The following is a 12,429-nucleotide window of genomic DNA, read 5'->3' as shown; positions in this document are numbered from 1 at the left end:
TCTAGAAAAAGATGATACATGGTTCCATTTCTAGCTACTTGACCACCAGCCCTAATTTTATAGATGGAAACCCTTTTGCTAAGAGAAATGAACCCTGGAGTGAAACAATGTACCAGATGTAGCTTTTCAAAATTAGTAATCTTGGGCATAAAGAAGACTAGTGAGGGGAATTAACCGAGCCTCAGGTAAGTAAGTCGGCCTGCCATGGGAAATTGCTGGAACCTGCACTCTTGTTCATTAGGTCCGTGCTGTCAGGTGATGAGCACACAAACTGTGGATACTGAGCGGGGTTTACTCCCAAAACAAATTTTTCTCATTAGAGGAAGGATTATTTCCAAGCGAAATCTCCTTATATTTATTTTAAGAATGACTCATGAAAAGGACATTATGCCTAAATTGATGGCTGGTTCTAAATGTCAGAAAATCGATAGCAGCGTGAATATGCATCAGTCTTTCCTTTGTCTTTAAGTGAGCTTTGATGTTGTGAAGAGAGGTGGAGAAACTCATTTAAACCATTTATTCTCAAAACTGGTCTGAATGGTTCATATCCCTCAGCTTTAACTGGAGGGCTTGATCCCTCCCTACTTAGGACTCCTGAATCAGAATGAATCCCAGGGAGGCCAGGAGAGGGAGAAGAATCTGCATTCCAGTAACTCTGTAGAGGATTAAATTAGATATATTTTTCCTTTTTGGATTCAAAAACATATGTCGAAGTATTTTTAAAGCATGAATATACATCTTTTAAGAAAGAATGTTTTATAAAATAGTTAAAACTCTGGGGGAGAAAGTGATAAGACATATCTTTGGGCTTAACATCTACATTTGTTTTTGTTCACTATGAGTGTGATATCTGCTAGCAGGATTTATCTAAAATCATAGTTTAAAATTAGCGGAGGTCCAGGCAGATGAGAACTGCTCGAAATTTTGGCAGTTATCTTAAGTAATGAATTCATCCCATGAATGGATTTTTATTCCAAGTTTGCCTTTGTATAGAATTATTCATCTCCAAGTTTTTGGCTTAAATGAATCCTAGTAAAAATGTTTGGTAGGTGCTGTCTGGACTTAAAAGTTGCCAATTTTAGTCTAAGAATCTATAGGCTAATTGAAGCGTAGGCTTGAGACAGTTATCTGGATAATTCATATATTTAATCTGTTCTGTGTATGTAAATAAATTTTGACAAGTTGTCCTGTATTCCACATTATTTATATGGGCCTGTTCTACTTACTCTTGATGAATTTCCAATTCTTAAGCTTCCTCTTTTGACCCTTATCCTCTCGTGACCCTGACTTGAGGGTCCGATTTCAATCACTTTTCTTGCTGACCATATTTCTAGGCAGCAGATTCCTAAGTGTATTTAAAGAATAATTTGCTTTAAAATTTACATGTTTTCCTTTAGCAGGAAAGAATATAGAAATATAAGCGGTTTTTTAAACTATGTTGACAAAATTTAGTTGAGTTTTCTTTTCCTTTTTTTAATAGCATTCCATTACGAAAGAGTGATTCGATATATAGCTCCCAAGACATATGTTTTAATCTAAAGTTATGTTCTTAGCTCCGGCTTTGGCTTTGGGCCAGACCCATAAAATTGGATTGGCCTCTGCACCTCAACTTCTCTGCAAAATGAGTCTAATACTATTCGTAGCCCGTCTTCCTTCCTCTGTCTTGCCAGTAGGGAAATGTACTACTGGCCAGATAATAACTACAGGAAACTTTGACTTCCTGCAGAAAGTTCTGCCACAAGAATTAAGACATTTCTATACCTTTGGTTGGATCATTCTAAGCCTAAGCCCAAGAGGCAATGGCTCACAAGTATTTATCGTGCTGCCTAGGGTCTATGCTTCCATTTGGTTATTCACCAGGAGTTTGGGTCCAAGATGTAATGTGGGCAAGCTGCTTGTTTCTTCTGATGGATTTTGACAGATGGGTGCTCAGACAGCTTTCAGAATCCAGAATTTGTTTTTTTCATTCAAAGAACAAAAAGCTATTTTCTCACTGAAGTTTGAGCCCAGCATGCACTGTTTTCACTCCTGCTGGCTTTTCCACCAAAATCACCATGAATAAAGCTTTCGGAAACCGGTGTGAGCTAAAGCAGAAACGAGTAGTGAGGACATTCCTTAGCATGATAAAAAAAAAAGTGCTTCCATGCTTCCACCAGGAGCTAACAGAGGAATTAGGTGAGCTGGAGGCCAGCTCAGATGAGGAAGCGATGCTAACTACCAGGGTTGTCCGCCGACGAGTGATTATTCAGGTACCAGCTGTTAAATTACTGCACGTCCGGGACAGTTCTGTCCCCGTAACCCTTCAAGAGTGACTGACCTAGAACGGAGGGCTTGGCATGCTCCTTAGGTAGTGCATGGCCTTCAGAAAGCAGATCCCGTAACTCTTCTAAGTTCTGTTTCTGAAGAAATGCAGCGGTAATGACATTCACCCCCTACCTCCAAGAGAGCAAAGAGCAAGATTTAGCCTCTTCAGTTCCACCCACCTCACCTCTGGCTTGTCTTTTTTTGTTTGTTTGCTTGTTTGTTTAAGTTTGAGCTGACTTTGGTCAGGTTCTCTAGCATGTTATTACCCACCTTTTTTTTTTCTTTCTTTTAAACATACTACTTAACAGGATTTGGCATCTCAGCAATGCTTCTCAAAGCCCCTTTAATTTTCTAACATTCCTGGCATTGTAAGCACTTGGGAGTAGTTCCTCAGCATTGATGCCAAACATGGAAGTGACCCTTTTCTTTCAAATATGTAGGGAGATGATATGCCTGACATACCCCCGGAAACAGTCACAGAAGAAGAATACATCGATGAGCAGGGACACACTGTGGTAAAGAAGGTATTATCTTAAGTATCTCACCGTGGTTAATTTCAAGCCTCCTGTCTAAAATGTATCAGTACCCTGGCACTGTCACTCAAAAACAAGATACGTGAATAAAATATCTTCCAGGTTACTAGGAAAATCATTAGGCGGTACGTCTCCTCTGATGGCACAGAGAAAGAAGAGATTACGATGCAGGGAACACCACAGGATCCCATCAACATTGAGGAAGGGGATGGCTATTCCAAAGTCATAAAGCGCATTGTGTTAAAGAGTGACACTGAACAGTCGGAGGTGAGACCATCTGATTCTCCAGAACTGATTTTATGGAGAGGTGTAAGATACAGCTCACAAGAGATGGACGAGGTTGCTTATTCCTATTGGCCTCACTTCTCCCCTTTATAAGGCAGTCTTCGTTTAGTTACACATTCATTTTTTTTCTTCGTGATTTTGTGGAATTTTTAGGTAACCATCAGTGAGATTTGTAACCATCATACTCATTGTCTTTGGTCCTTTCTAGTTCTACTTTCTCTTTAATTCAGTTGACTGCAGCAGAAATCCAAAAGTCAAATTTTAAAAGACAGCAATCCCATCGGCTGGCAAGCAGTAGGTTCTGAAGAAAACTTGTGCAAATGCACCGTGGTGCTTTGCCCAGTAGGCAGCAGCAGCCTTCTGTAGGGCACCTTAGAGAAATATTTGATTTCCAAACTTCTGCTTTTCAGAGTCACTGAAATCAGGATCCAGAAACTCACTTGATTTATAGTTTTCTTTCTTTCTGTTTTACTTCCCTCTTTCAGAAACATATTTACTCTCTTTGACATGTCATTTGGGAGATTCTCACCATCTCGCATTCATTCACATCCTCAAAATGTAATTATTATACACATGAGGTTCTCTAAAAGTCTACATTTTCAGTTTCTCATAGCTCTGACGGTTCCTCCTTTGGAGGTTAACTTTGTCTCCATAATGTCAAAACAAAGCATTTACACATGGGAAAAGAGAGCTCATCCACAGGGTGCTATGTCTGCACTGCACTGAGCAGTCAATTTCTCAGTCATGAAGCTTCCTGACCAATTTTCGTTCAAGTGACTAATTAAGTGGTTGATTTGGTACTGTGTACATATAGTCATAATATAGATATTACCAATTGATTCTAGAGTTTTCTTCTAACTGCTTCTTGTTGACAAAATGCTGTTTTCAGGATATACCGTTGTAATGTGTTTTTTAACATAGAAAAATTCATCATCGTTACATTTTGGCAGTCAGAAACTGTATATTGTATGTCCTTCATTCATCAGGTAACTTTGTCTGAGCCCAGCATTTTGTCCAGTACCTCACAATTTCAGGCTGAACCAGTGGAAGGCCGTAGAGTCAGCAAAGTTGTTAAAACAACTGTGGTACATGGAGAGAGGATGGAGAAGCATCTGGGGGATTCTAGTTTAGCCACTGATCTTCCTTCAGCCAAAGATGACTTTGAAGAGGTATAAAGCATCATCACTTTGTCTGTGTGTGTGTGTGGGGGGGGGGTATTTTATGTGTGCTTTGTGTTTGAGAAGAAAATCATTTATCATTGTGTCATTCCATACATGTATTCATGGAAGGATGCAGAATAATTCAAGAGAGTAGAATTCCTGTTTGAATAATGTATACAGTGAAATAATATTTTACTCAACTTATTGTGTTCATTTGTGCCACCTTAAAAAATCCATATGGGGCTTCCCTGGTGGCGCAGTGGTTGAGAGTCCGCCTGCCGATGCAGGGGACGCGGGTTCGTGCCCCGGTCCAGAAGGATCCCACATGCCGCGGAGCAGCTAGGCCCGTGAGCCATGGCCGCTGAGCCTGCGCGTCCGGAGCCTGTGCTCCGCAACGGGAGAGGCCACAACAGTGAGAGGCCCGCATACCGCAAAAAAAAAGAAAAAAGAAAAAATCCATATGACCAGGATTCGCTTCAGCTCAATGAGAATCAGAATCTCTGAAGTCGGGACATGATTGTACATCTTGCCTAAAAGTCCCAGAAGTGACTTGCACTCCCAATTAGTAAGGGAAAGAAAGAGGTATTGTACATTATCTTTGCTAGCTAATATTCTCAGATATTTCCAACGATAGGCATTAAAGAAAATTCGGGTATCTTTTATTAGTTAAGTTCTGATTTTCAATAATTAGGAAACAGGTCCACAGTGACATCCACAAACACTTATTACAATTCAAAAATCCCAACATTCTGGAGCTCACCTAGTGCACTGTGGTAACTTAAATGGGAGGGAAGTCCAAAAGGGAGGGGATAGGGCTTCCCTGGTGGCGTAGTGGTTGAGAGTCCGCCTGCCGATGCAGGGGACACGTGTTCGTGCCCCGGTCCGGGAAGATCCCATATGCCACGGAGCCATGGCCGTGAGCCATGGCCGTCGAGCCTGCGCGTCCGGAGCCTGTGCTCCGCAACAGGAGAGGCCACAACAGTGAGAGGCCCGCGCACCGCAAAAAAAAACAAAAACAGAAGGGAGGGGATATCTGTACGTGTATATGCTGATTCATTTTGTTGTGCAGTGGAGGCTAATACACATTGTAAAGTGACCGTACTCCAATAAAAATTAATAAAAAACCCCACAACTAATAGATTGGTAATGCTACAAATGCCATAATTGATACCCTTATATTAGCATTTTGCAATTAAAAATGAATTGGCTTATTTTATATAATATTGAATATTTTGTTTCTATATCACCAGTTAAAAGAGGGTTTCAGGCTGCTGCTTATTGTCTAGAATGTTTTTCAAACTACACATTCTAGGTCTTTTCAATAAATGAGCAGCCAATTTGAATAAAATGTCACAATTTTCTATTTTGAATTCTGGATGTGGAACACTGAAGATATCAAAATGTTGGTATAAGAATTTTGATCCAGGGAATGGAACTTATGGTGCTGGTGAAGATCATCTGAAATAAATTTCCATATCTTAAAAAAAAAAAAATCCCAACATTCTGAAAACCAAAACAAGTTTTATAAGTTAGTAGCAAGCTAATTTGGCAATAAAACTTAATGTGAACTGACATGGGGCTGTAATGACTTGGGAGTCTTTTTTATTCTACAAGAGTGAATGTTCATGTTTTGCTATTGATATATCGATGGCTTTGATTACAGGATGCTGTCCCTATCCTATCTGAGCTATTAGAATATACAGTATATACATCATATTACCTTTCTAAAATCCAAAAGGAAAAAAAATCTGAAATCTAAAACACATCTGGTGCCAAAGGTTTCACCTAAGGGATGGCGGGCATGTGCAAACATCTTTGAAACATTCTTTGCTATTGAAACATTTTGAAGTTAAATGTTCCATGTATGTCCTCTTTTATACCCACAATGTGCATTGAGATTATATATGAATGCGTTGGGATATTAAGAGCATACCTTATTTTAAATACTTTTAGTTCTTCACATTTTGACAGCTGGTGACCTTGGACAGTCAAAAGATGTATTATCTGATTATACACTTTGGGCCTTATTTGTCCGTTGCTTGTTTTTGCCTCTGGTCATTATTCATTGTATTTGTTATTAGAGTCTTCACTGCAGAAAGGATGCAGGTAAGGCAAGCACGAAAGTAGAAGTCAACCAGTATAGTTTGCAAGAATTGTAAAATAATTATCAATAGAACAAATCTCCCTCACAAATGGGAGAAATTTAACAGACTTGCTAAATAAAACTCAATAATTAGATCTGCCCCTAAGAATTGTTTTTCTTTATCCTTTCAAGCATGTTTTTTTATACTATTCTTTAAGCAGAATAATAGGTTATGTTACAGTCTATGGTTTATGATGGGTTTTGTCTTCTTTTCTTTTTTTTCTTACTTTAGGCTCTGAGTTACACAGGTAGCCACATGAAAGTCCACTCCCCCAGTTTAGTAGAGAATGAAATCCTGAAGGAGGATGGATCAATACTTAGAAGGTTTGGGTTAGCATGGGGTGATGCTTTGCCAACTAACACCTTTAAAAAGTTTTCCAATTTTAAGAAAAGAAAAATAGAGCCCCTGCATCTACCTTAAAACCCCTTGGAAACTGCAGACTCTCCCTGCATTGTAAGACTTTGGTCAAGTGGTACATCTGTCGCTGTGTCATTCCTGAAGTGTCCTCTTGATGCTTTAAATGTAATACTAAGGCATGATGATAGTCAGACAACTGTTTACACAGTCGCTCCCTGGGTTTCAGCGAGTCATCAGTTTCGTTGAGGCCAAGCAGCTGGGATATTCCATTGCCCAGCACAGTAAGAGGAATCTAATCAATTGCTCACAAACTAATCTTGTGACCAGCTGCCTTCAGCTCTTGGTAATCATTCCCTTGAACGGCACATGGTGTTTTTGTTTGTTTTTGTTTTAAACAAGCTGCTTCATGACTCTGCATGTGAGTGGCACATAACATGAGCGTGAGTGGCAAATAACATGAGGTTTGAACCTCAATGCACCTAGCGAGGCTGAAACCAGGGGCTTTGATAAGTTAAGAAAGTATCCTAAAAGCAGTAAGCAGCTCGTATTTGTGCATATGAACAGGGACCAGCTATGAGGCTTTCCAGTCCACCCCCATCCCCATCACCTATTTGATGTGTAAACTTCGGCACTGTTGCCTTGGTCTATACCCTCACCTCTCTCTGGGCCTCTAGCAGCACTGTGAGGATTGACAGAATGTTCTCAGCTTTGCAGTGAAAAGACACAATGGAAACTGAAGTTACTGTTGTGCTTTTCACTTCATTGAAAAGAAGAGAAAGATTGTCATTTATAGTACTCTACAAAACTATGTTTAGCCTGTAGAGCATAATAATTAGAACAGTGAAATGAAAGGTTCTGTCACGATTCCACCCTCCAACCACATGTGAAAAACAGCCCCAGCTAGGAATGTAAAAGAGAGTAATTGCTCACAGAACTTTAAAAATGCTATATATGAATTAAGGATAAAGTGCTTCCTATACTCCGAACTTTTTAAGTCTTTTACTCCATCATTCATATGGAACCACATAAACCACAGACACCCTAGCATCATGAGATCTTCACATGGGAATAGATTTAGAGATCAATTAATCCAAAATTCGCCATGACAGCTGGTGAGTTGCGAAGCTAGGGATATAGACATCTCAATCCAGTTCCACAGCTGCTTAGTCATGGAAGTCTATTTGTGATCTGCAACACTTTATCTTATATGTCGCTGAAGACATTTGATCATACCCGCTGCTTGAGTCACATACATATGCGTATTCATAAATATATTCGTCTACATGTGTGAGCACAAAACACCAGGGAGTGTCCTATGATAGAAGCTTATCCCCCGACACTAATGCCATAGAGGTTTTTACTAGCTCTTGGCAGCGATAGTCAGATATTTGCCTTTGGGGAGAAAAAAATATATGTGGATGCTGACTAGTTAGAAAACATAATCTGATTTCAACCACTGGAACCAAATTTGACCTTTTTATCAAAAGGAACAAATTTAAGTTTGCTTTCAGATACAAAATAATTCATGTAGAATCAAAGGAAAGGGGAGGTAAGAAAACACGAAAGAAGGTAGGAGACAAGACGTCCAAAGGAAAGCCAGGAGAGTTCTGGCTGAAGTCAGCCATTTTTTAAAAGTCAAGGTGATCTTAAGAAATGCATAGAGGTGTTGGAAGGTAGAGTAAGGCTAAGGGCAGCCCATGGGCAGAGCCCCCAGCTTCTGGACACTAGGAATCTATAAGGAAAATGCTGGGTAAAGCTACGAAAACTGATCCTTCTGATGGTGGTATAAAGCAAGGCTGCATGGTGTCATGGTTACAGATTCAAGCTCTGGAAGCTTTGACTTTTGGCCCCGCTTCGTAGTAACTGGATTATTTTTCATTTGGAGCACTGCTTAAATTCTCTGAGATCCAGTTTCCTTACTTGTTATTATAATAATAGTACCTGGCCCATAAGGCACGTTCACCACATATTTGCGGAATGAAGAATTATATTTACCGGTAGAGAGGAAGGGACTTCCCTGGTGGCGCAGTGGTTAAGAATCCGCCTGCCAATGCAGGGGACACAAGTTCGATCCTTGGTCCGGGAAGATCCCACATGCCGCGGAGCAGCTAAGCCCGTGCGCCACAGCTACTGAAGCCCGCGCGCCTAGAGCCCATGCTCCACAACGAAGAGTAGCCCCCCGCTCGGCACAACTAGAGAAGAGCCTGCGCGCAGCCACGAAAATCCAATGGAACCAAAAGTAAATACATAAACAAGTAGAGAGGGAGAAGAACTGAGAGGGAACAAATCACAGTATAATCATTTTCAAGAAAGGATGCAGGAAAATAATAGTACCGACGTAATAGTACGTCAGAGCCGCTTTTCTCAAGTAATGGCCAGTCTGATGACGGGCCAAGAAATCAGTACACTGTTGAGTAGCTGTAGGAGGTATAAAGTGGGCCAGTACTTGCGTTCTGGGAAGACAGAGGAAGGATGTGTCTCTCGGTGGGTTCTTTCCTTTCCCTCTCCCTTCCCCACTGTCTCCGGATGAAGCTTCAGAGGCCTGGGCCAACCTGCAACTCTTGCTGGTAGTCACCTGCCTTTATGCTGATAGAATATTATTCCAGTTTTTAAAGACCTATATCCCATGGGAAAGTTCTCTTAGGACATTTTCGGGAAGTTTGAGCTGGATAGTACTCTAAGGATTAAGCTGGCAGCTAAGGTATTTTAAATAAATTAAATCAAAAACTGTTTTTCTTAGCCTGTCAAAAATTACGTATGGAATCGCTATTTCAGGAGGAGCCACGTTCTTTCCTAACCAAAACATGAATGATCGTGTGGTTAATTACTTTTTGAGGGAATCATATGAAAGCACGGTTTCATTTATTTGAAATATTTCCTAAAGGTTTAAAAGAAACTCCTTGTTCCAAAATACATTTTAAAAATCTCATGAGTCATTTCAGATAGGAGAACCATGTTTAAAAGGAAGAAGGGAAAAGATGGCTATACTTGTCCTACTAATAGCGCAGTGTAGAAATATCTAGAGGTTAAGACAGTAAGCAGTACTTTCGTATCATGGGTACTCTTATACCAAAGGTAGTGGCTGCCTTTTAGCAGTGAAGAAAGAATATAATGTTCTCTTGTCTGTTTTCCTCCAGGACAACAATGAGTAAAGCTAGAACCCAGAAGAGGGCTGTGGTGAAGGACCAGCATGGAAAACGCATTTACCTGGAGCACCTGGAGGATGTCCCAGAAGCACTAGACCAGGACGACCTCCAGCATGACCTCAAGCGACTCCTTCGGCATTTCTGCAAGGAGGACTTGAAGCAAGAGGCCAAATGAGAGGCTGTCCAATTCTCACACCAGAAACCACACATTCACTCGATATGCAACTTCCCGTTTCATTAGAGGAGTGAACTAACTGGCCTGATGAATGGGATTTCCACCCTTAGCATATACACTGCATTTTGTTTGAGTTTTTCCCCATCCTCTCTAACTGTAAGCTAATTTGTGACCAAAGATAGCATCCTTCCTCCTGGATGCTGTATCCACTCCTTTGTTGTGTCTGTGCTCACCTGGGACCTGGCCACCTCCATTATTCTTCTTGGCTTCTGCACAAGCTCCATGAAAATCCATTGAACAGAAGAACTTCACCTGCAGACCTCTTCAAATGACGACACCTAGGAATCCTTCAAAGAGATACCCGTGTACAATATATATAGCTAAAATGCTCAGACGAACAACATATTAAAACCACTGCCTGTCGTAACTACACTGGGCATCACGGAATAAAAGCCTCTAGGAATTGCTGAACAATGGTTCACTAAGATATTGCTAACACAATCGAACGTAATACAGTTCTCCTGCAAAAGAAGCACTTCAGACCTACCATGTCCTTAGAACTTCCAGAGTAGCCCTGGCTCCTAGTGAAAGATGGGTTCATAACCTTGAAGAACTGTCCTAACTAAGCACTTATTGCTGGTGCTGGCCAGCTGTGGTTTATGACTCTCCAGCAGCCACTGAGGGAGGGGAGGAAGGGAGAAGTGGCAACGAGGTGAAGCGGTGAGGTATTCAGTTGCCAGCAGTGGCATCCTGCAGCTGTCTAGCATCTTCAGGTCCTTTAGATTTGGGACGTGTTGGCAGGGTATTTTAAAAAGCTATAACTACTGTAGTTTTCCAGTTTTCATTGCTGCTTTAGCAAACCACACTGTCTTATTGGTGGTACTTTCTCCTGGCCACTGCACTGTAGATAACTCATTGGAAACAAGATTTGCCCCCTACACAAACGGTTAAACTCCTTCACCGTGTTGGAGTGGTTTCTTTCATTTTTTTCTTCCAGGTTTATATCTTCTCTAATACCTGCATGTAGCATTTAAGAATCAAACCACAGTTCAAACCCATCTTCTAATCACATTGATGGTTTTCATCCTTTTTACCCTGAGCAGGCACTTTTCACTTTTCAGCTAGGTCTGTTTTTTAGCTTGCAGACGAGATTGAGAAATCCTGAAAATTTTGGTTTGGGTTAAAATTTTGGGTTTATTTATTTGAAATCCAAACTCCCTTGGAAACCCTGAAGTGCATTTGTGCACTTTCCTGTTTGTTTGTTTCAAAGAAGGGACTTTAATCATCTGAGTGATTTCCATGTCCTATTCCTTATTCCTCTAGTGGTGGAAGCTGTGTAGCATTTTAACATATATATATATATTCACAAATATATTCATATAAACGGTATACATTTTGAATCAGTTATTTGTTAAAGAAAAGTATATTCAATGAAGATGAAATTAAAAAATTTTGAAAACCAGAGTCTGTCCTCCAGGGATTAAACATTTTCGAATTCTATCTGGTCTTTTCCTGTTGTGCAAAAATGACTCACTGTTCTGAATGTCAAAAACAAAGATGACAAACAATGGCATTTCATCATTTCAAGTAATTTTGCCAAGAGAGAAGATTTCCTGGGAGGGAGGTTTCCCACAAGCCAGATCTCCTAAGCCTTGAATGCTAGCACGTTTGGCAGCTGGATAGGAAAGAGAGCATCTTTGGCCGCCAAAACGAAGGAGGCCCATGGTGAAACATTTTGGACATACCATGGCCTCCTCGTCTACACCTTCACTGGAGCTCAAGAAAAGCATTTCTGTTGTGTTATTTGCAGTGCAGATGATGTCTGTGTAACAACATAATGGTTAATCACCTTTTTTTGATTTTGATTTTTGCTGTGTAATCAAAAAACTTGAATAATGTGAGAAGAAGTGAATTTTCAGTTGATGAATCAGCATCTTGTTCCCATGGTGATAACACTAATTGAATATATCTATGAGGGCATGTATTAGTTAATGGAAAAAAATACAACACTAACAATACATAGCTGCAATGTGTACAATGGCTGATTTAATTAAATAAAATGTACAAGTGTCAAGTGTGGCAACAGTGATTTGTTCTTCTTTAGAACTCACCTGTGGTTTCAGCAGGTGAGACGTTATTAAAGAGATGAAATAGACGTGAAGCCAAAAGAAAAGCAGCTTGCCTTTGTTCTCTTTATTTGGTAACTGAATATGCTCTATGCCCAGCGCTGTTTAAGCACTGGGAGAAACAGAAAGATTGTATCCCTGCCCTCAAAGAACTTTCATTGCGATCGTTATGCAAAGGGAGAAAAACAAAGATTTCGTT

At 40.3% G+C, this 12,429-nt stretch overlaps 1 protein-coding gene across 2 annotated transcripts in view; it reads left to right on the top strand.

Annotated features, from left to right (window-relative positions):
* ANK2 (ankyrin 2) overlaps positions 1 to 10,104 on the top strand; it is a gene marked incomplete at both ends in the record, with an annotated part of 237,407 nt that extends 227,303 nt beyond the window's left edge. For both annotated transcript variants that reach the window (XM_082837746.1, XM_082837745.1), the window contains 6 exons: positions 2,157 to 2,249; positions 2,745 to 2,828; positions 2,940 to 3,104; positions 4,109 to 4,291; positions 6,658 to 6,749; positions 9,921 to 10,104. In XM_082837746.1, coding sequence (XP_082693872.1) covers positions 2,157 to 2,249; positions 2,745 to 2,828; positions 2,940 to 3,104; positions 4,109 to 4,291; positions 6,658 to 6,749; positions 9,921 to 10,104 — 801 coding nt within the window. The remainder of the gene's footprint in view (positions 1 to 2,156; positions 2,250 to 2,744; positions 2,829 to 2,939; positions 3,105 to 4,108; positions 4,292 to 6,657; positions 6,750 to 9,920) is intronic.
* Positions 10,105 to 12,429: the final 2,325 nt, after the last annotated feature.

Source organism: Leucopleurus acutus, assembly GCF_964270905.1.
Source record: "Leucopleurus acutus genome assembly, chromosome: 4".
In the NCBI taxonomy this organism is placed as follows: Eukaryota; Metazoa; Chordata; class Mammalia; order Artiodactyla; family Delphinidae; genus Leucopleurus; species Leucopleurus acutus.
This window is presented reverse-complemented; position numbering and strand designations above follow the sequence as displayed.